Source organism: Cygnus atratus, chromosome 5, assembly GCF_013377495.2.
Source record: "Cygnus atratus isolate AKBS03 ecotype Queensland, Australia chromosome 5, CAtr_DNAZoo_HiC_assembly, whole genome shotgun sequence".
Taxonomy (NCBI): domain Eukaryota; kingdom Metazoa; phylum Chordata; class Aves; order Anseriformes; family Anatidae; genus Cygnus; species Cygnus atratus.
The window spans coordinates 17,932,422-17,955,787 of NC_066366.1; the positions used below are offsets into that span (position 1 = coordinate 17,932,422).

General features: G+C 40.5%; 2 protein-coding genes across 5 annotated transcripts in view; both read left to right on the forward strand.

The window, feature by feature from the left end:
* Positions 1-274: 274 nt before the first annotated feature.
* Positions 275-5,781, forward strand: FGF19 (fibroblast growth factor 19). The gene is made up of 3 exons (XM_035552135.2): positions 275-533; positions 618-721; positions 3,932-5,781. The coding sequence occupies exons 1-3, from the start codon at positions 290-292 to the stop codon at positions 4,262-4,264; spliced, it is 681 nt and encodes a 226-aa protein (XP_035408028.1). The 5' UTR covers positions 275-289; the 3' UTR covers positions 4,265-5,781.
* A 3,217-nt stretch (positions 5,782-8,998) lies between these two features.
* Positions 8,999-23,366, forward strand: part of LTO1 (LTO1 maturation factor of ABCE1) — a 31,052-nt gene continuing 16,684 nt past the window's right edge. For 2 of the 4 annotated variants that reach the window (XR_007708431.1, XR_004779581.2), the window contains exons 1-5: positions 8,999-9,126; positions 9,316-9,421; positions 11,868-11,938; positions 14,191-14,308; positions 14,605-14,788. Coding sequence is in view for 1 of the 4 variants with exons in the window: in XM_035552325.2 (XP_035408218.1) it covers positions 9,059-9,126; positions 9,316-9,421; positions 11,868-11,938; positions 14,191-14,308; positions 14,605-14,673 (432 nt within the window). In the remaining 3 variants the exon portion in view is untranslated. Of the gene's footprint in view, positions 9,127-9,315; positions 9,422-11,867; positions 11,939-14,190; positions 14,309-14,604; positions 14,805-23,085; positions 23,159-23,366 lie in introns of those variants that run through there. The other 2 variants (XR_007708430.1, XM_035552325.2) reach the window with 2 other exon arrangements.

Below are 23,366 nucleotides of genomic sequence, written 5' to 3' on the forward strand. Positions count from 1 at the left end.
ACGGGGAATCTCGGAGGTGCGGATGGGGAGGGAGCGCCTTCAGGGTGTCCCCTGCGCCATGATGTCACCCGATCAATATTTTCGGGGGGAGTGCCCGCCCCGGCCAATTCCCGCTATGAAACGGGCTCTATATTGGAGCTGGATGCAGCCGAATCGATCGGGCTGATAACGGAGGCCTATAAAAGGCCGGGGGGCCGGCTTCGCCCGTGCTACATCCCGCGGCACCGCCAGCCGAGGCGAGCGCCCGGCCTCCCCTCCCCTCGCTCCGCGCCCCTCCGTGCCGCCCGCCATGGGGCCGCGCCCCGCCGCCCGCCGCGCCGCCCTGGCGCTGCTGGGGCTCGCCGCCGCCGCCGCCGCCGCCGCCGCCCGCTCGCTGCCGCTGCCCGACGCCGGCCCGCACGTCAACTACGGCTGGGGGGAGCCCATCCGGCTGCGGCACCTCTACACCGCCAGCAAGCACGGGCTCTTCAGCTGCTTCCTCAGGATCGGCGGCGACGGCCGGGTGGACGCGGCCGGCAGCCAGAGCCCGCACAGTGAGTAGCGGGGCGCTGCGGGGACGGGGCGGGACGGGACGGGACGGGTCGGGCTCACGCCGCTCTCTCCCCTGTGCCCCGCAGGTCTGCTGGAGATCCGCGCCGTGGCGGTGCGCACCGTGGCCATCAAGGGCGTGCGGAGCTCCCGCTACCTCTGCATGGACGAGGCGGGGCGGCTGCACGGGCAGGTGAGCTGCGACCACCGGCCCCGGCTCTGCACCGGGCTCGCCAGCTCCCCCATCCCCTCCCCAGGCGCCCCCTTTTCGCTGTAGGACCGGGGGGCGATTCTCGTCGCCTGAAGGGGGTTATTAGAAGGAGGCAACACGAATGCAGCGTGTCTGTTGTATACAGAAAATATAGTATAGACCAGAATTGGGGGCGTTTGAAAAGTCTCATCGATTGGTGGCTGCAGTTCTGACCCAGAAACAGATTAAGTCTGGCCATTGGATCTGAATAATTTCTCGTTGTTCAGCTCAGATATTCCAAAATATATATACATAAGATGCCTCCTTTGGAAGGGAGATGCACCCAGATAGCTGCCACACGGGGTTGCTGACCCCTAGGTAGTACCAAACAGAAACGGGACTCAGGGGCAGGAAGGACTAATCCCCGTTGTCCCACTTCTGGCTTGGGATAACAGCACACCTGCGGGACTCTTGGAGGTTGAGGAGTTTAGTGACTCACTGATCCCACACTGTTAGCTCGTGCTCTTCATCTCAGTACGCCAGCATATCTGCTGGACATTATCAGTGGTATAAACTCGGATTGGTAAGCCACATGCATGAGCTGCTAGGATGTGAGCTCAGAGTCAGTCTTCGTGTAACTGCTCTACAGGAGCCTGAGCTGCACGGAGCGATGGCATTTTACTGTGCTGTAGTAAAGATACAGCTCGGTTCTGCTTTGATAACTCCGGCAAAATTTCTGCTGATTTCAGTAGGGCAAGGACCTGGCCCATTGTCAAAACTCCCGGTATCTTTTATGAGAGCAAGGCAGATAAAGTTATGGACTGAGTATGCAACATAGGATTTAGCCTTTCTTTCTCAATTTCCTTGCTTTTCTGGGCTAGAATCAGACAATCGATGCAGTGATAAGGTGTATAGGCTCAGATGATCTGGTGGGTCAATTATTAGCTTAAAGTTTTAATGTAAATCCAAAGCAAAATGATCGATGAAAGCAAAACAGAGTCCGGGTCCTGCTCCCATTGGAGCTGCTGGCTGGACTTTAGCAGTCACAGAATTTTAAAATAGCTTTCAATAATACCATTTTGAAAGCTAATGAATATCCCTCGACTGGGTTTGTTGCTGTATAGTATTCATTGCAGGTTGTTGGCTTTTTTCTGAGAACACCATAGTATGTAGCCGTGCCATCACATCTTTGTGTCATGGACCAATTTTATTGCCTTATTCTGGGAAATAGTTTTATTGGCTTCAGTGACAATATTCACAGAAGTGAAAGGAATTGAATTTTACAGAGAGAAGTCTTCTCTTAAGAGACACATCCCCCTTTCCTATAGCCACTCTGCTCTAGGGGTGTATTTGGAAGGGAGAAATAGATGGCTTCTAGCATATACCAGCTATATTCATCCGATTGCCAAAGAAACACTGCTGAGACCGTGCCCAGTTCAGGCTGAAGGTGAGAAATCAGGTCGTTCACGACACCTGCTATCTCCTCTCTGCTATCAGCCGGGGCAGACAAGCTCTGCAGGGAAGCCTTTGCCTTATCAGCACCGTCTTCAGCAGTGGAAGAACGAAAGGGCAGATGCAGTGTCTGGGGACTGAACTCAGCGACCGCATGCCCTCCTGAAATGTGCCCCTTTCCAACACCATGTAAAATTGGTCACTGGGGTTGATTCTGAATGTGCAGTGTGCTGGGGCCTGTTCTCAGGAATTCAGTAGTTTAGCAGAAATCTGTTAAACTGCTTAATATACTAACATATTATGAATTCCTCCTGTGGAAAAAAAAAATAACCTGGAAATACCTAAAGTGCATTTGATACTTATTAAAAATAATGCTAGAGACGATCCCAATGTAGTCAAGAGGGGACAATCCAGTTGAGACACGGGGGGCTCAATCAATAACCGTTGTGGTTTGTTATGTGCACTTGCTCAAGAAGCTCTGTTATTTCATCATCCTCGTTAGTGAGGCTGACCACTCGTAGAAATAAAGACAGGCAACAATTCAGCCATAATTGCGTGCTTTTCTGAGATATATTGTGTGTAGAAGGACATATACCATGTAATTTATATTGGAGAAAATGCCTTTTAAAAAAAAATACTTGATTAGTTTAAAAAAGGCTTTTAAACAACAGCCAAATGCAAGCATTTAATTGTACTCCATATTCTTGATGATGTTTGAGGAATGACTGAGAAGTATCAGACGCGTTCTATATTTAGACAGGCAGAGCATTCGTGGACAAACACTTATCTCTGAAGACTGAGCCATTGTCAGCAATTGTCTTTTATTGACCGCGAGTTCAGTCACCTGTGGTGGCTGAGCCTGAAATAACACCAGAGCTGTAAGAAACGCAGTGCTTGTGAAAGGATCTAACCTGGTGATACTAAATCCTAATGTCGGCACAGTATGTCACGCGTGTATTTCTACAAATTCATACCTAAGAAAATATATTCTCCTATACAAGATCTTAACTTGCGATGCTATTAAATTGACAGTTCTAACTGAAGTCCAGTGAGAAAGCAACATTGCATGAATTGGTCTTTTGTTATTTCAATAAATGCTGAGTAAAAAAAAAAAAGGCAGTTACCTTTTAAGTATTATTTTAATCTCTGGCCACATTTGTGTAAATGCTGGTGTTGACAGTACTGCCTTTCTACTGTCCTGATTCCGAAGCCCTTACACAGGCGAATCTCTAACAGCACTAGAGTTTTGTACCGTAGGGCTGTTGGATTAAGTCTCAGACAAGTACTGTCAGCAAGTAAGGACAGTTTATCTAAATAAGCACTGCCAACTGAGGTTCTTTTTCCCTGTGCTCAGGACATGGCCAGTGTGGTAGCTGCAGAGAAGTACACATCCTGGTGCAAAGCATATCTGGTATGACAGACATGCACGAGCATGTCTGGAGTTCATTCAGGAGTTCTGCATTAGGTCTTCTAATGGCCTTGACACCTAACAGGCGTGCTATGTGCAGTGTGGGGAGCTTTAGACTTATCCTGTGGGCCTTGGTCCATAACTCAAAGATCAGCCATCAGAGCCATGGTGAGCACCACAGGTCCCACCTGTGTCCCTACAGCAGGTAGGCAGAGAGGGAGGAGGACTGGTGCCAGAGGTTTAGGCTGTGGTTGAGTACAGTGTACGGTGTGGTTGAGTACAGTGAATTTGTACAGCGAGTACAGTGAATCTGGTGGGCATGTTTGCAATCCTCTTTACTCCTTGCTTTCCAGCTCAGGTATTCCACTGAAGATTGTTCCTTTGAAGAGGAGATTCGTCCAGATGGCTACAATGTATATAAATCAAAGAAATACGGGATATCAGTGTCTTTGAGTAGTGCCAAACAAAGACAACAGTTCAAAGGAAAAGATTTTCTTCCACTATCTCACTTCTTACCTATGATCAACACGGTGCCAGTGGAGTCAACAGACTTTGGTGAATATGGTGATTATAGCCAGGCTTTTGAACCAGAGGTATACTCATCGCCTCTTGAAACGGACAGCATGGATCCCTTCGGGATCACCTCCAAACTGTCTCCAGTGAAGAGCCCCAGCTTTCAGAAATGATGCTGATTGCACACACGGTTTTAAAGAAATGTTGCAGAATATTGCAGGTTGTTAGCTTCTCGTGTAGTGATGTTTCAAACTTTTTTTTATATATTTCATTATGGAGCCAGCCTTTTCTGTACAATGTGTTGTACCGGTAAGAGATGAGTGCCCAGAGGCTATATTCTAAAGAATTGCCTATCCATAGGGGTTTTTTTTGAGAAAGAAGGACTAAATAAAAGCTTAATGCATTCATCGGAGCTCCTCCATTAATGTGGTGGTGATAAAATAATTACAGTTTTTGTACATCAAATTCATTGCCACATATGTTCACCTGTTATTTCTGCTCATGGGAGCAAATGCAGAAAACCTTTTTTGCTGTTCACAGGAAGGTTCACAATCTGGTAGTTTCAGAGGCTTCAAAATCTGGTAGCTTCAGAGGCTAAAGACAAACATTTGGAACAAAACATGATTAAGGAAGACCTAGCAAATGTGGTTATGTGAACTAGAGTTAATGCTGTCTCTTGAAAAGCTGCTGACAAGGTTCTGGGAAAACTTTCTATTGAAAGCATACCACTGAAAAACAATTCTGCCTGTATATTGTGCTTTTTCTTCCCTTAGGAAAGAAGGGACAAAAGGGAAATATTTCTTCCTTCCCTTATTGCTAAGGGGTACTTTGGAAAACTGGATCTTTGATTTCTTGTATAGGCTAGTTTATGTTCACTGTGGGATCTGCATCATCCAGCATAGATTTCTCATTAACATTAGTGGGAATTCAGCATGGGGGTTGAAGTGTGTACAGAACTAGCATTTCTGGTTTTCAGGTAGGGAATAAGCAGTTCAAATCTGTGTTCAAATACAGATTCTGTTGTATATATAAATGTATGTCGAGCAAATGGAGAAAAAGACTGAAAATGGATGATGCGTAGGTCACATCAATTGCAAAGCGGATTTTCATGTTTTATCTGTAACCATCAGCAATTCTTCTAAGTCCTTCCAGGCTTGATTCTGCATCAGTTGAAATCAGTGGAGAGACAATATAGTGATGTAAACGCTGCAGAACTGGGACAGCCATGCCATTCTTCTTGCAGGAAGGAATTGTGGCTACCTTGTGGCTAAAAAACATATGGCCGATGTCTTCAGTTCTGTTCTCCTCTTATAACAATTTGACAAAGGAATAAACAAACTGAAACCAAATGAAAAAAAATACTGTTCAGGGATTTCACTCATTTCTAAAGGTTCACTAGAAATAGAGATTTCTGTACAAAAGCTCTACTGGAAATACTGGTGTTTTTTCTGACCTAGCACTTCATTGCCAATGCAATATTTATAATTAATTTATTGAATACATACATCTGTTTATTTTGTTACTGTTATTTATGCTCAAAATTCTATTTATATACTCTTGAAAGTGGGTTTTTTAGTTGAAACAAATTTTGTGTAGTTTTGTAATCATTAAAGTTTAGGAACAATAGCTTTTTCTGTGCATTATCAGTAGTGTAATGTGTACATTTGCAATAAAAAATCATCTTCGACATGGAAATGTAGCTGACTCTTTTGTAACTGTGAGATAGACACTTCAAGGAGCTTTATCAAACCGTGGAGTCTGGGTCCACAGCACCTGTGTGGAGAGGTGCAACTGAGGTACAACACAGAGCGAGTTTCCCAAAGCCAGTTAGGGCCAATGCTGGATTTCGAGTCCGTCTGCTGCCAGTTGCTGATGAGCTCCACATGAAACTGCAAGTCTAAGAAAAGTAGGTTTGTTATGGAAGGGTTTTGGAAACAGCTCGTTCTTCAGCGAGGATTTGCTGATGGCTGCAGCCAGAGCGAATTTCCAGCACAGGCAAAGCTGCATGCTGGTATGCCAGCATCTGCGCACCGTGGGCTGGGCTCCTCTGTGGTCAGCATGAACCCAACTGAAGGGCATGATTTCCAACCAGACTTGAACCACACTACATGCTCCACGTGTTGATTTTTATATTAATACATCAACCATCCACCTGCAAAACACAAAAATTATGTGGGTAGAAGGCTGCTCTCTTTTACAGAATAGCACCATACTTATCAGTGCACCTGGGGGGGAAAATGGCTGTGTTGCCTGAAAAAGATCTTTATTTCCGGCAGGAAAAGAGGGACTGAACATTTCAGTTTGGAAATGCTGCAAGGGTGACTCACAGGAATTTCAGATTTCTTGGCTGCAAAACATCTCCCATGGTGTTTCACATTCTCCTTTGTGCTGAGCCACTGCCACACATCCAGAGGGTTCCTGCTCTTCATGTATTGGGAGATGCAGTCCTGATTTTCAAGTTGCTTTATTTCAAAAGTTTTTGAGCTTGGGGCATTCTGTTTTTCTGTTTTTCATTTCTGTTTTTGATCAGACACTACAGTTTCTTTGAGCATCGGGTATGCTTTAAGACCCTTTCATAAAAATCAAAAACCAAAAAGCAAAGTAAAATTAACATGAATATTTAGAAGTTGGTCAAAATGTCACTTTTCTGCTAAAAAAAAGTAAAAAAATAAAAATAAAGACAGTTTTGATGGGGAACACAGCAAATATCAGAATTCAGAGGGCACACTGTTTACATTAACCAGTGAGAGATTTTAAAGTAGATTTAACATTGTTGTGAATATTGTCAAAAGCACAAAGTTGAGCATCCTTACTTTTGTGAATAGCATCTTGTGACTCTATTTGCTGACACCTTTGGGTCTGCATCTTCCACCAGCAGCATGGTGTTCCTTACCGTAACAGCATGGTTAGAGGTTGGTTCAATATTTATTCAGACAGAGGGAAGAATGCCAGGAGCTAAATTACCCACACCACTTCCTGAAGCACTTTAGTTTTCCTTGGAGGTTTCCCATCCAAGCTCTGACCAGGCCTGGCTGCTTTGCGTATGAAAAGTGACAAGATCCCTGTGTGAGGTGGAACGATTACTGGAAAATGCTTTCCCTGCCATTAGACACCTGACTCGGTCAGGAACTTGGTGTGCAAAACCTTTGAACACCATTGTTTTCGCTCTGCGCTGTGTGAGCCTTGGCTGGCCATCGTCTCTCAAAGACAGTAAGGCAATTGACTATGCTTTCCTTTGCAGGAGTAGGTTTTACAGCCCTAAACGGTTTTAAAAGGTCAGGTGTCAAATGTCTTCTTGTGAAGTCTCAATTAGAAGCTATGATGTGTAAATACAAGTTGTAAGAGTAGTGAGAAAGCTATAGAAAAGGAGATACTGGGCATCTCCATTTCCACTCTGGGGAAGTGTGAAGAGCTGTAAAACCTTTATTCAGGAACCGCAGTATCAGTGTTACCTCTGCTCCAAGTACTGAAACTATGTTCATGGAAACCCTGGAACAAGGAGAAGGACTATATATAATAAAATATATGTACTTTCTTTCCTCCAAAATGTATGGGAGCCAACCCTCCTTTCAGGCAGCATCAGACGTGATGAAAGCAGAGATACGTTTGCCTTGGAAGTGAATGGAAGTGGGAAAAGACGTCATTTGGACTCTGAATTACGGGTGAATTTGTGACAGTCTAGGCATACAGAAAGTTTCTCAGGAACTCTGACAGATAAAACATTGCTAAGAACACGTAAGAATGCCCCAGAATGAGAGTAGTGTTTGGTAGACTTCTTGCTAGAATACTGTTATATTTGCAACACAGTGAATCAATCCACCTACCGAGATCAAAGCCCTTGTTTCACCTTAACTTCAAAAGATTTAAATTGTAGTCACTAGCTTCAGAGTTACCTTATATTTCCACTGGCATCATAGTGTTAGTGAACAATAGGTGTTTGTGATTGTGAGACAGTACAGTAGATACACACCTCGCAAAGCTTCAGTGATTTAATTTCACGTGATGTCCATCGACATCTAAGCATTAAATTAATGCAGAAAATGAGCTGGCTGACCGACTGCAGTCAATTCCTTATAAATCAATATAGCCTGTTGTGATGGAGCATTTTTAATGAACAGTGATTGGTGCATCTAGTTAGCTAAACCTTTACTAGTATGAATTTGATTTCATTCTAGTGCAGTTTTATTTATTCTGTAGACATGTCTCAGGATGTCGGAGCTGTCTATTCAATCCTCTGCCTTTCTGTGTTTCGCTAACAGACCGGCTGTACCGCTGTTCGGATTGGTGTCCCCAGAGCCACAGATTTCATGAAATATCTCAAGTCTAAATACCTGAAGAACAAATAAGTTAACATATGTATAAATAAGGACAAATGTTTTGCTTTACCAGTGTTTGTTTGTAATAATAAGTGAATGTTGTAATAGACTGGCATACTAACGTTTGGCCATCTAAATACATAAAAAATACACTGTTTGAAAATCAAAAGTGTTTCAGATCCGAACAAAATGGGCTTGTGGTAGTTTCCAGAACTACTTCTGTCAGAAGTTAGCCGTACTCATCACTCTTTGCATGACTTGGTGTTTAACAACCGCCAGCTAGGCTGACAGGAAAACAAACCCAAGGTGGGCCATCCAGAAATAAGGCCGATGGCATAATTAATGGACAATAAGGATCCTTCCCGGTGCCGTGGATCCCGGTATTGTCACGGGAAGGAGGCCTAGCTTCACCCCATCTCCCCGTTTCTTTTTCCCGTCCCACCCCCGCTCTCTCGGCGGCGCGCTGCCGCCCCCTGCTGCCCTCAGGGCCGGGCCGGGCCGTTGGGGCTCACGGCCACGCGCAGCGGCCGCCAAGCGGCTGCTCAGGGAACGCAGCGCCCCGCCCCATTGCCCGCCCGCGGCCCCAGCGGCTTGCCGTCCGCTCCCGGCGTGCCGCGCGCGGCGGGGCCGCGCTCGGGGCCTGGCGGCGTCATGGCGGCCGCCGTGCCTCCGGCCCCCGGCCCGGACATGTTCGAGGAGATCGTGATGGCCGAGCACAGGTAGGGGGCTCCCCGCGGGGCTGGCCGGCGATTGCTTTCTGATCGCAGGTAATTGCGCTCCAGAGGTGGCACAGCATGGGTTTCTGTGCGGGGGTTGCGTGTGCGCAGCGTGGGCTTCTGTAAAGTGGGAACAAATGTCAGAATATAAAATGGAAACAAATGTCAAAAACCATCCTTGTGTTTGTGCAGGTTTCACGGCGAGGGGTATCAGGAGGGCTACGCCGAAGGCTGTCACGTTGGAGCTGCCGAGGGAAGGAGGTATGGATCGCTCCACGGTGCCAAGATGGGGTCCGAGGTTCGTGAGAAGACGCTTTATAATTGCAGAGTTGGTTGGTTTTTTTCATGAGAAAATTGCTGTAGCATGGAAACCGTTGGGTGAAGCCCATGGGTATGGTGAGCTCCAAGGGCTTCATTCTAGGATCGTTCAAAGCAGTTTTTATGCATCGTCCTGAACCTGCTGGTAACATCATACAGAAAACTACACCGGAGGCATCCAGTGAAATTCGGGAGATTGAAATTGAATACATTCTCATAAGCTTTATCAGCATTATGCAGTTTTTTAATGAGAATGGTTTTTTTAATAAGGCAGTACATTTATACTTTTCACTCACGGCTTTATAGGTCTAATAACTTGCAGTGTTATATTGCTATGTCTGTGTCCAGGAGGGCCAACAAAACTACTTCAAAAATTTTATTTTGATTTAAACTATTAAATAGACGTTTTTGCATTTTCTGAGTCTATTTGTTCTGTGGGATTTTGATTTTTTTTTTTCCTGAAAGGAAGGATAAGAGAGAAATCAAATAGACCTGCTCAGAACAAATTGGTGGTGGAGTGTATGTTGACTTCTTTAACCCAGAATTGTGGTAAAGGAACCCCCTGGACCATCCTCTGTGGTTCAGCATTAGGGAAAACCGTGGAATGTTGGTTCTTCACCCAAGTTACTTTCCAACAAGACAATTCTGGTTGTCTGCATTTTGCTCTTTGCTATTTCTAACACTGGGAGGGTTTGTTGCTTGAATATTGCTACTGGGAGAATAGCAGCAGTGATGTTAATCCATTATGAACTGAAAATGGTAAACCCAGATTCTGAAGGGATGGTTATTGCAAAATTTTGGTTTGCACTTGGTGTGATACGGAGATGTATAGCGACGAAATATTTTCCTAGTGATGCTACAGCTCTGAAGTTCTAAGAAAACAGTGTTGAATAGCAACTTCTAAATACAGATGGCTGTATACAAAATTGTCCTATATAGGCCATAATGTAGGAGAAGTGCACTATCTACTTACGTTGGGAAGTTCCTGAAGACACTAAAATTGTAGATAGAGAGTCATGTGAAGGGATGAATTGGGTAGTCTTTGAACTGTCAGCCTCGAGCAGAATTACAGTACTGATCTGACAGGGGCCTTGCTTGATAGAGAATTAGAATAAGATGTTACAAATAAAATGTGTCTGTTGTCCATCACATCACTTAGGTGGTATTGGACACAGTATCCGCTTGGGCTCAAGCAGAAGATTGTGCCCCTGTGGTAGGGCACTGCTAATTATGCTGAGCATACCGCTGCAAAGCGTCCAAGGGCCCGTATCCCCAGCCCGCAGCAGCTTGGTGCAGCTAGGAACCAAGTCTGTGGGTTGTCTCCACTTAACCTGGGGTCTCCAAGAAGTTTTGGTGCACGCAGATGAAATTGCCTCACTTCAAATATGCTTAAGCACTTAATGATATGTTAAGTCCCAAGCCCATGTTTGAGCCTTAAAACAAATAAATAAATAAAATACATAGAATAACAAAAACTGAGCTGTGTACCTTATCAAACACAACTGCCAGAAGACTGGTATTCCCAGATATTCCCACTTTACGCTGAAGTGGTTTGAAGGTTATGGGAACTTCGAAGTTAAACCGTGTTTTGTACGTTTAAATGGCAGGTGTATACACATGCACATATGGACTGAAGTGGGATTAGGCTATAATTTTGGACTTAACTTCCTCAAAGTCTGCTCACTTATGTTTTAGGTGTCTGTGTTGTTTTTCTGTGAATGCTAAATCACTTTGGAAAGAGACTCCAGCAGACTTACAAGCTGGTGCGTTGAAGAACTTATATTCCTATTTGATTTTGTGTCTACAGTTGTAATGAAAAGCCTTCTGGCAGCAAGGCTAGCTTAGTCAGCTTCTTGTGCTTCTTTCGGATTCCATGCTACCCTCGTGAGTTAGGCTAGTAAAATTCTTTTCATATAAACTCAGAAAAAATGTGGTTTCCTGACTGGTTGACTTGGCCGCTCCCTCGGCCAAGCTGGTACAGCTTTTTGTGGGGCTGTACAGGAGCTGCTTAAGCTGACACTGCTGCAAAAACAAATACTTAACCAAAACATCTTAAATAGGTTGTTTTTGAATTGTTTCCCTGCTGCCATACTTCAGTTTCATAAATTTTGAGGTTCAGAGCATGTAAAGTATGGATAGTGTTTTGCAGGATTGCTGTTTATAATGCATTTTAAATATTCTTGTCATTAGATGCTAAACAGATTTCTTACAAGAAGTGTTCCGACTGTTGTACTGGGTAACACAGATATCCCTCATTCATCTTACCCTAATTTACTGAGCCTTTCAACATAGAAATGTGTTTGTACATGCAACGATTTGTTTCCTGAAGAGTGGGATATAATGTAGTACTGTTTGTATACATTTGTTTAATGGTTTGTATGCATATGTTTAATGATTTTTTTCATGGTATTCTTATAAATTCCCAGATTGGCAGCTACCTTGGCTTTGCACTGACCTGGCAGTGTCTGCTCTGCAAATGCACAGATGAAAAGAACAGGTAAGGTTAAAAAAAAAAAAAAGTGTTCCTTCAATAGTTTTTCAGATTATTCAAATTATATTGTTCAGCTTTGCCTCCTCCCAAGTTAAAAAAATATATTGAAAACCGGAAGGGTGAGCAGAGATTCATTAGGATTATATCACATTCTGGACAATGTGATACTGAAAAGAGGATAAGGGAACTTGGTTTCTTCACCCTGAGGAAGAAAAGACAAAGGAGATAGCTAATTTGTACTACTTAAAGGGAAGTCCTAGAGACTTATTCCTTGCAGCAGTGTGCAAAGGACAATAAGCACCTTTCACAAGCTGAAACAATTGAATTTCTGGTGGGGTGTAAAGAGAAGGTCCTTTACAGTGTGAGCAGCTAAGCACTGGAACAGGTTGACCAAATTGACAACAGAAGCTCCATCTTTGTAGATTTTCAAAATATGTTTGGAGATTGTCCCAAGCAGCCTGCTCTGGCCTTAAAATTAGTCCTGCCTTGGGCAGAAGGCAGGCTAGATGACCTCCTGACTTCCTTTCTAACCTATATTTTTCTATGACTTCCATTCTGTTATCTGTATGGAGAGTAAAGCTTATGAAATCCTAGTAACATTTAGCACTTCAGCATCACAAAGAATCAAGTGTACTGACCACTGATAGACCTTTTTTAATTACGTAAAAGGTATGATATTGTTAAAAGGGTAACATGTTAATAGCTAAACAATATTATTGATTAAAAATTAGAATATTTCTTTGGGGTGGAAGAATTGAGATCGTACAGAATCAAGTTATCTTGCACTGCACTTTTGCTGTGTGGTTTATATACCTAAAGGTAGTGTTTATTATGGTGGTGTGTCTCTATTCATCACCCATGTTTACTGTGTTTTCATCAGTAGCTTTCATAAGACAGAGGAACAGAGTAGAGACTTCTTCGAAAACAACAGGAAAAAAAAATCTTATTACATTGATTTATTTGAGGTCTTTTAGCAGCTGACAAAGCTGGTGGCATTAGTAGTTTTTTAATATTTCTGTAAGGTGCTGTGTCCATATGCTTCATGGCATTTTGAAACTAAATATATTCAGGTGAATTAAAAATTTGTCTCTGAGTTCATTGTCTGAAGATGAAATGATGATTTGTTTCCTAAGGATGCTTTAATAGGTGAGAGATACATTTGGTTGAATTCAGTAAAACCTTAACATTTTTAACTGTTAGTTTTCAGCAGATTATTATTAAATATACAGTTTAATTCTAATACAGTATTCTTATCATCTATTTTTTTATTTCTGCTAATTCTTTTTAATTTTATTTAACTGGACAGTTGTAGTGTTTTCCTGACCTATTAAGAAGCTGTTATTTCTGAAATGCTCTAATAGGAATACAAGACTGCATTGTAGGAAGACACCTAATAAACTGTTATGTATGAACAGTATTTAGAATTTGTGAGGACCTGTGTTGAATACTCACTGTGGAAGCATTATATCCCCTAATGGGTATTTTGTTCTCAGAGATACGGTCATCCTGTCATCCAAGACTGACATTCATGTTAAATTGCTACGGTGCTCTTTTGAAGGAGCTGCCATTCTCTCTCAGTTACATCTAAAATTACAGATTTGGTTTCCCTACACCAGTTAGGGCATCAGTGTCTCATGAATAATTCAGATGTTTTTGGTAAGGCTTGCAGACTTTGCCTTCCACATCACAATCGTTATGGTCTCAGCATATTTCATTTTCTGTCCACAGCACAAATAGATCTTGCTACATTTTTTTGCTCCCATCTTCCCCCCTCATTTTTTTCATTTCCTCTGTGTTTTGCTACATAGGTGCATATACTTCCATGTATTGATTACTTTCCTTTGGAAGAACCTAATCTTTTATTTTCTGTCCAGTTTTGATTAATTTATTTGAAAGAATTGCCACTATGCTTTCAGCTATCTTGATATGTGTTCTGGTGAGCTTTTTTTTTTGCATTTCTTTATTTCACTCAGTCATATAATTGGTCATTCCGATGTTTCTTGAATATATCTTCATTTTTGGCAGGTAAGTTAAAAACAAAACATTAAATTTGTCAGTAGTGCTACAGCTTAATTTCTGACTATGCCTTAAACGTGTATTGGATACACACTGAGTTAAATGAGGGAAGTTGAAAGAAGGATGGAAGACCGGATTCTATGCTCTGAATTATAAAATATTAGTATTATTTTCATACTGACAGAAAACTTCTATAGCAGGCTGATTTTTATTATTGTGTTTTGTTTTGTTTTGTTTTGTAGTAAAAAGATAAAGGCTCTGGATTCGTTAATAGGAATGATTCAGAAGTTCCCATATGAAGACCCCACTTACGAAAAGCTTCAAGAAGATCTGGAAAAAATCAGAGGAAAATTTAAACAGGTTTGTAGGATCAAGCTGGTATTTTTAGCACAAAATAGTATTAATTTCTGCAAGGATCTCTAAATCTGTTCAAAAAGCAGTCACAGTATAAAAATACTTAGAATTGGAAATTCCCCAAATGATAGCAAATGCAATTATTTTTATTTTTTTTTAATGAAAGAAATTAAAGGAAAAATATTATTTCAAAATGAATTAGAAGTAGGACCAGAAGAAGAGAAATGGAGGAATTGATAGTTTTATTGAGCATTCTTCTGGAAAACAGACACGTTGAAACACTTTCATGTATTCTTTTTTAGGTTTGTTCAATGCTAAATATTCAGTCTGATTTTAGGGTCAGTACTGAAAGATCTTCACTAACGTTTTGAGTGTAACAGATGAAGATAAACATGGATGAACAAAGAAGAAATATTAAAAGAACAGATAACTGGAAAAGTGCTTACTCATTTTAAACAAAGCGAAGATCTGCTAAATATTAAAGTGGTAAGGGAAAAACAGTGATCTTTTAATAGTTCTTCCTCATATGTCCTTTATCATTTATTCTCTCCAGGCTTTACTTAGGATCATGGAAACACTAAAAACCTGTTAAATAGAAGTGTCTACTTTAATTCATCACTAGCCCTTTCCTGAAAAGGAATGTATTTGCGAAGTTTCCTTACTTAAAGGATGTATGCTATTTAAAAAAAAAAATCTATGTATGTAGATCACTCCGTTTACACGATGTGTAGGTATTTTAGGTGAAGTAAAATATAATCAGTTGCCTGCAGACTTTGCAGTAGCAACCACTTCTGTGGGTAAAGAGTAGAATGACAAGTAAAGTCAGAATGCAAAGGAAGAAGATTTTAAGATACTAGTTCATAAAGTAGCTGCAACTCTGAACTTGAAATTTGCAGTTTGTACTAGTTCTGCAGACTGATCTGGGTGTGGGGAGGGGGGGAGGGGGGAAGCAAAACCTAGCAATTTAATTGATCAGTGATAGAAACATGACTACCACAAGAGTTGTGATACTGCTATCAGTATTTACTAGTACCTTTTATCAGGGAAAGATTTCATTTTCTACTCTTAAATATGCTGTTTAGTCTCTATTTATTCAACTATATTAGTTTGAAATACAGTCAAATATTTTACCTGAAAGTTGTTTTAGGTTGGGCTGTTAGATGTCTTTGCACATTATTTGCAATACAGTCATACAATGAATTCTAGAAGGCCTTTCATCAGCTGTAATGTATGCCTGTCTGGCTAAGTTTACATGGCTTAGTTTAGCTTCATGATGAGAAATTTGACTAGCATGCATATTGGAAGCTATATGCACAGCAAACGCTCTCAGGTGAAGGAAATGTGTTAGTATTGCCATATTCTTGAATGGCACTTGGTGCCATCTAGACCTCATGTCTGTTTTACTTGTATAGCTTTTTTTATTATACAAGAAAATAAGCAATTTGAAGTTTCAAAATGTTTATTGTGCATTTGCATCTGGGATGTGAAGGCCATATGTTCTGCTTTTTATTTTTTTAACTCAAAAGTAAAAATGTTTTGTTAAATATGTGTGCATATATATATATTAATTATATTTCGAAATCATCTTGTTGTTGTTGTTCCTGAGTATATTACGTTGCCAATATCAGATGCCTTTCTTAATAACTAGTTGCAGGTGTACTTTTTTTAGCTTTGATGCACATAGTGCCAGAGCCATCTAGTGGAGGAGGTTTTTATAGTGCGTAAAAACGGCCTGTAAGTAATGCTTCTTGTAATAGTTCACAAATATTTATATAGATGAAGTTGCTCAAGTAGAGTACAGAATATATCCATGCATGATACAGCTCTTCTAATGACGTGGTGAATATCTTTGAAATAAAGTAGTATTGAGGTAGGATTTACTTGTAGCCTGTTTCTTCATTTGGGACTTTGGAAGTGACATGACAGCATTGATGGTCTCTTCATTTACGGTAGTTTAGGTACAACTTTTAATTCGTACGCAACTTAAAACTACTGGGAAACCAGAGCAAGCTCAAAAGTGCAAGTACTTGAAACTTAAGTGGAAGCACGAAAGAATAGCATACCCTGTAATCTCTGTAAAATAAATAGACACAAAACAAAAAGATCATATACTAGGGAAATGTAATTTGACTTCATAATCACTTAAGAGAAAACCAGATTTGAAAAAGTTGTCTCAGGATCCACAACATAATTTATTTTTGCAAATCAAAGTATTTTACCTGTTTACTTTAAGGCAATGAAGTGGTACTGCTTATTCGTTTGTGATTGACTCAAGATGTTTTTTGCTTAAAACATAATTCAGAGATTTCAATAGAGATCCCCCTGCAAGCTGGTTCTTGGTCTCAAAAAGGCACTTTTGATATTCTTCTCAGTGTACAAAGACAAGTAAACACTGGAGGTCTAAGTATTCAAATTTTATAATGTGGCCTTTTTTGGAATCTTTGTACATGATTTGCACAAATTATGGAAAAACAAGGGTAGGGATGTGAGAGTTCAAAGTCAGTGAAGCAATTGATTACTAGAAATGTATGATATGTAAGTCATATGCAAAACGCCACTCTAGAGATTGTATCAAATAAAATTATTCTTGTTATCTTAAGGATTAAAAGGATCTTTGCAGACCAAACAGATAATTACTTACTTTGAAAATTGTTTTGGTGGCTAAATTTCTACTATTGGTTTACTATTTCATATATTTAAACATTAATTTGGTTTGAAAAGTTGTAACGTAAACATAAAAATATATATTTAACCATAAAGATTAACCATAAGGATTTCAAACTGGGATATGACATCTTTAGGGTTGCCTACTAGGCCTTTCCTTTAGCTACTTATGTGTGTTCATGCTAATGCAATCTCTTATTCCAAACACATCTGTATTTTTCTGAATATCTTTTGTCTCAAGTCTTGTATGGGCATGATGGTGTGTATTAAATGAGCCACAGTTAAAAATTCTGTTGGATATGTAATCATGTACTTTCTTAAGTGCAAAGTTTTAAAAATATTTTTGCAACAGATTTGTGGGGTTTTCTGTGATGTTTAGAACTGTAACAGCAAACCACAGAGGGGTTTTTATGCCGTACTTACAGCTAAGGAGCTAAAGCCCAGATTACATCAGGAATATTGGTTTGCCTTAACCAGTGGGACTCCTTGCAAATAATTTTGTGTTCTCAGTGCTTGAATACTTCAGAATGTGCTACTAGTTAACACTGAGTGGCTATTTACATGTTTGTATTCTTGGCTGTTCCTCAGGGGAGTTACCTGGAAGATGAGGAGTATAGGAGTTAGCAAACACCTGTGAAAGAAAGGCATGTGCTTAACTAAACTACAATGCTACTGAAAAAAAATTTGAAATCAAAATTTGGCAAAACCACTGTTCAAAGGATTATTCAGTTTTGTGAGTCATAAGCATATGTTTTCTCTTTTCATGCCCTTGCTGTTTTGTTAACACCTTCCTGAAATCTGGAACAAATTAAAAAAATACATATAAATGGCTTCATTAATGCCACATCCTGGTTACTCATCCTGTCAGGACTCTGGTGGAAGCAACTACTAAATTGTAATTAAAAACTATCAGAAGATCTGTGTATGGAGAGGCTGAATAAAACTGCTGTGGGACATGGTCATTCAGACATTTCCTGGTCTGAATGCTTGATTGTATAACTTGCATATTGCTTTTTGTTCTGGGAGGGAAAGATGTGGAAAAAATGCAATCGTGTAGATTATAATATTGGTTATTAATAAAGTAGGACATGGAGATTGTGGCTATGTGCTGTATGGTCAAACAGGTTTAACTTTTTCTGGAGGTACTTGATCTGATAAAAACAGTTAAGATGGAAAATTTCTGCCAAAATTATTGAAGTTACTATGTCTTTAAAATATATTAAAATATATTGCTGTATTTACCACCTCTAGTTATGCTCAGTAGTTATAGTTAGGGAGGAATGCCTGAAACATTTAACTCTCAAATTTCTGACTTGTCTGGACTGTGTTCTAGCTTGTTTTGTTTCTTCATGATGTTCTCTCAGCTCAAGCTGTTGATCATAGGTTTCCATTAAAAAATGGATGCAAAGCTAACTATTGCTAATGTACTGAAGTCGTTTCAGTCCAGAAGACTTGCAGTTTTCATTTCCATGTTACGTGATGAGTACAAGAGAGAGTGAGTTTTGAGGCATCAGTGGGAAGGTAAGCTCTGACTGCAGAGAATTAATTCCCTGTGGAATTCCATGCTGATTTCAGTGCTGTCTTACAGCAGTGGGGTCATCAGCTGGTAATAACCAAATCAACCATTACTAGCATGTGTAAATCTGACTTTGTACATTATCTGTGTCATTGTACTACGTGAGTACAGTAAAGGCCTCTTTACTGAGGCTGCATTTCTACAGACAGATTTTTAGAATGGATATAGAGAAGGAGAACAAAAAATAGGATGGTGATTAAAGTCTCCAAGTTAAATTCATTATTGTAACACTCACTCATTCATTAAGTAGGCATGCTTTATTTCCATTTGTCATGAGCTGTAATGTGAATGGGATCGATTTCAGCTCTGAAGATATGTCTCTAATGAACAGAAATGCGTGAAATCAGAAAAAAAATACATATATATATCTGTATACGCAATTTCTCACTTAGAAATCAGCCTTGTAGGATCCTATTATGTTTTCCTGGTTACGATAAATTACATCTGGATTTGTAAGGAAAGTCTGACTTCCCAGTTTGGCATATCTTGTTTGGTTATGGTTATGATCTGATTGCTATTGAGGTATGAAGTATATAAGCAATAGTGTGTTCTAGTCTGTGCATAGAACCTGTGCAAACTCACGTTGCCAGCTTTCTGGATATATGACATCTAGAGGAGAGAAAATAGAGGCTGGTTTAAAAACTGTTCAGTCACAAAATCATAGAATTGCTCAGGTTGGAAGGGACCTTAAAGACCATCCAATTCCATCCTCCCTACCATGGGCTTTCTTAAACAAGTTCTGCAGTGATAGCAGTGTGAAGCACTAAATATTTTTGACAAAGTGTTGGTGTTCTTAATGATCTTAGGCATATAGTTTGAAATCTGCTGAAATACTAGAATTACCTGAAGTGAATCTGGATTATAATCTTTACTTCTGAGGGCACTCCAGAGAAGGTTGTAAAAAGCTGAACCAGGCAGGTAGAATGACGTGTGTGATACATCTCATCACGACCTTCTTAAAGAGAAACACTTTGGTTTATTATAAAAGGTTTAATATTTCTTATGATGTTACAATTCTGCATATTCTTGGTGCTTCCCAGCATGAATTTTGGTGCCTTTTGATTACTGCCCTTCGCAACTTCTCATGGCTATGGGTTCTGGTCTAATTACAGCCTAAATCTTCAGCTTTCATAGTTTGACAAGTAACCGCAAAGATTCTCATTTTACAGTCTGCCAGAGGTTTTGTGTTTGTTTTTAAGTGGACAAAGTTATGACAGTACGCTTTACCACAGAAATGTATATATCACCAGAGAGAATCTGGGAGTTCTGTGGCAGGTTTCCAGTTGGAAGTTTTGGTATCCAGGATCGACATATAAAGGCTAACTGGAGCAATCTGGTACTGAGGCACTTCACTGTCCTTAGTTCATCTGGAACTAACTTGAGTATCTCTTTGGCTTCACACTGGATATTCCTCCTTAATCACAGGAGTGTTCACTTCTGAAGTGTAACCATTATATTCTTGCAGCATTCTTCATCCTAAGATTCTGTACTTTGCAACTCTTGAGTAGCACATAGCTCTGTCAAATGAGGTAGTACTCTGCAAACGGAAACATGGTCATTCAGTGCACCTGAACATAGCGAACATACAAGGCTTGGGAAATCTTCATTAATACAAAGTAGTGCCTGTTCACTCTCATATGAAATATATGAAAGCCGTAGTGTCAGTTGATTTATTTTTGTTTATATTTTTAATTGTTCTATTATATTTCATATACATAAGTAATTAACCAGTTCCACAATTCTGTGTGTCTGTTTTTTAGCATGACAAAATTGCCTGCAGAAGATTCCTGAATAAGTACAAGAAATAGCGTATAGCTTTTGTACTGAAACATTAGAAAGTTTGATTGTAGTGTAGAATTTGTATGGATGGCATCTAGAATAGTAGTGTACTGTCAGAAAGAAATAAAGTGCTTTTAGTTTATAGTAAAATTACGGAGTTTACTTTTAACAAAAGTCCTGTTTAGGCAGGAAGAAGATTGCTTATTCAGTTTTTGCATCTCAGCTCTGCACTAAGCAGAATCAACATCAGTATTTGTCTTTTTTCTTTTTGATTGTTTAGCAGCATATTTTGCTGCTTTATCTCCATGTAATACGTAGTTACAATTTGTAACCTTTAGCATCTTCAGGATTCTGTGGAATAATCAACAAGGCATGCAATCTTTCTTGATTATAGGAACTGTGAGTCAGCAACCCTTTAATTTTTTTAGTTGCAGCTATTGTTCCAGCAGCAAGCTTTACTGCTATTGTCCACTGTTTGTCCAGCTCACGTTTACTGGACTGTGGGAACGGATTAGGGTTTCATGCCTTTTTTTTTCCTTCTTGCATAAACTCTTGATCAAAGACATTCCTTGGATGACAAAACACTGTATACTGTGTCACACAGTCCTGACCAGACTGCACGAACAGTAGTTTAAAAACACATGCCTACATTGTTCTCTAAACTAGCTTTTTTTTTTTCTGTAGCGTATGTGCAGACACTGAATTTTTGAGACCCACATTTACCTTTAAAAAAACCACATAGATAAGTTATTGTTAATAAGCACTTGTTAGTTTCTGAAATACAAGTGAAAATGAATGAATATTAGAAACTAAAAATCAATATAATACTACACTATTTTTATAGGAGAGCTAGAGGTTGTATTTGCAGTGTATTTTCTTCTTGACACCTTGGTTGTGGTGCAGTTAGTCAAGCACATTGTCATCCTAAAACCATGTGGACTTCAAGCATCATTTTATGTCATATCCAGGACAGCTGAGTAAGATGAAGAATGATTTGAGCACAATTTGGGAATGCATAAACCAGTTTCACTGTAGGTACACTGCCGGAACTGTATGTTGAGGGTGTGGCCCATTATATTTGTATGTCATGCTTAAGTTCTCTTATGCAATAAGATGAGGACAAGCTTTGCAAAAAATCCAGTAGCATCAATTAGTTTGAGAAATAATGAGAGAGAAACAAATAACGTTAGAGAAAAATCTGGAGAGAGATTTTCAGTGAGCTTTTCTTGTGATTTGCCTAATGATGCTCCCTTGGCAGAATCATGGGAGAAGTGGCAAGAGCCCCGAATACACCTGAAGCATGTTTACAGAGGGGTTTGAAAACATGGAGGACTATATTTAGAAGTTCAGAAAACTGTTTGAAGATGAGAGAGCACTTGTGTTCCCACAGGCATGCAAGAGTTGGCATATACTTGTTTGACTCTACAACTCTGTTGAGCATTATCATGCAGGAATGAAGGCAGGTGAATAGTTTCACTTATATTAGAAAGATATTGTAAGGGAGGAATCTTTTTGATCCTTCACAGTCCAAGGGCTGCCATGAAAAGAGAAACCAGAATTAATACGTGGCTGGTAAATACGTTGCCTAAAAGGAACAAAGTGATCCTACTTAATGACTGAAACAGCTGCAGGTATATTAAGTTGAAAACATGAAATAAATGTAGTAGGTTAATTAGAAATAATATTTACTTTTGAGTAAAAAGCTGTTGATTCCTTCTGGAAAACTTAAAGATGTTACGCCTGTGCACGTAGAAAGAACATACCTATAATGAGTAGCATAAATTTGCTGAAGAGCCAGTCTCCAGCAGTTAACGTAGCCAGCAACCGAATGTAAAGAACTGTGGCCTGTGTGTGTTCAAGGAGCAAAAAAGCTGTTCAAAAATAATACCATGTCTTCAAACAATCTTTAGTGATAAAATCTAATAAAAGGAGAAATAAAACATCAAAATGCTCAATTGTCTGTTTCAGACAGTTTACCGTCAGAGCTGTGACTTAGGACACTAGGTCACTTGTGTGGTGCTGGCTCGGGCGAGTTGTCGTAATGCTCTGGTGGTGACTTAGTGGCCTATGTTAAATGATTTGCCCATCTCAGCCCAGCTCCTCGAAGACTGATGCTAATATTGCAAGCGACATCCTCACAGGCCACGGTGACTTGTCAGCTGTCATAGAGGCCGAGCAGCGGTGTACAGAATCCGTACATTTCGGATTGGATTCGGGTGGATTCAGGCAAGTGTCACAGGGCAGTCAGGTGGGATGGGAGAAATAACAAAGCCAGAACACTCAGCAAGATACAACCCAAGATTTAGTTGTTTAGGTTGGGAATGGTGAGTAGATGGCGATTCTGTTCTGTGATACGCACGCACCCTGCATACAAATCCAAGCCCTTGGCCTTTACCACATGGGCCCAGGGGAAGAGGACTCCTGCCCTGACCAGTCAGCATGGCAGGTCCTGGCTTGCAGGTTGGCCCACGCGTGGGGTAGCTCCACCTTTGGTTCTGCTTTCTCGGTGATGTTAGATATCTGCGTGTGGAGCCCTCTGCAGCCCCAAGGGGTGTCCCTCTTAACCAGTTGTTTCTTCCTGTGTTTGATTGTCCGCATGAGCAGTCCCAGGCTGCTCTGTTTGGCTTTACCTGTATCGAAGGCATGTTACTGCTGGGAAAGAAGTTCCCATCACCATACGGTCTCCCACCCCAAACGTGTTACCAAGTGTGAATTTAGAAACATTTGCCTGATTAAATCCATACTTTGCTTCTTTCTTTTCCAGTTCATGCCAGTTTAGTCAGAGCTGAGCAGGTGTAGTCAAAGTCTTACTTGACTGGGCAGTCTTTGGCTTTCAGGTAGGCTTCACAACGTGATGGACGTGTTAGCAGGGAAGATTGTACTGACCGACTGTCCCTTAGTGTGCATTGTGAACGTGAGAGAGTATGATCTTCTGTTTCTGTCCTCAAGTGAGTGTGCAGACTGATGTTCGGTTTCTGAGATGGGTTGCTACATGTGTGTTTTATTTACCTGAAATAAACATAACTGTTGTATTTCTTCAAGGAT

Bases quoted from the DNA above. Each gene is read 5' to 3' on its own strand.
- FGF19 (XM_035552135.2), top strand. From the start codon at position 290: ATGGGGCCGCGCCCCGCCGCCCGCCGCGCCGCCCTGGCGCTGCTGGGG. The intron at 534-617 runs GTGAGTAGCGGG...TGTGCCCCGCAG, and splicing joins CGGCAGCCAGAGCCCGCACA to GTCTGCTGGAGATCCGCGCC. The intron at 722-3,931 runs GTGAGCTGCGAC...CTTGCTTTCCAG, and splicing joins CGGGGCGGCTGCACGGGCAG to CTCAGGTATTCCACTGAAGA.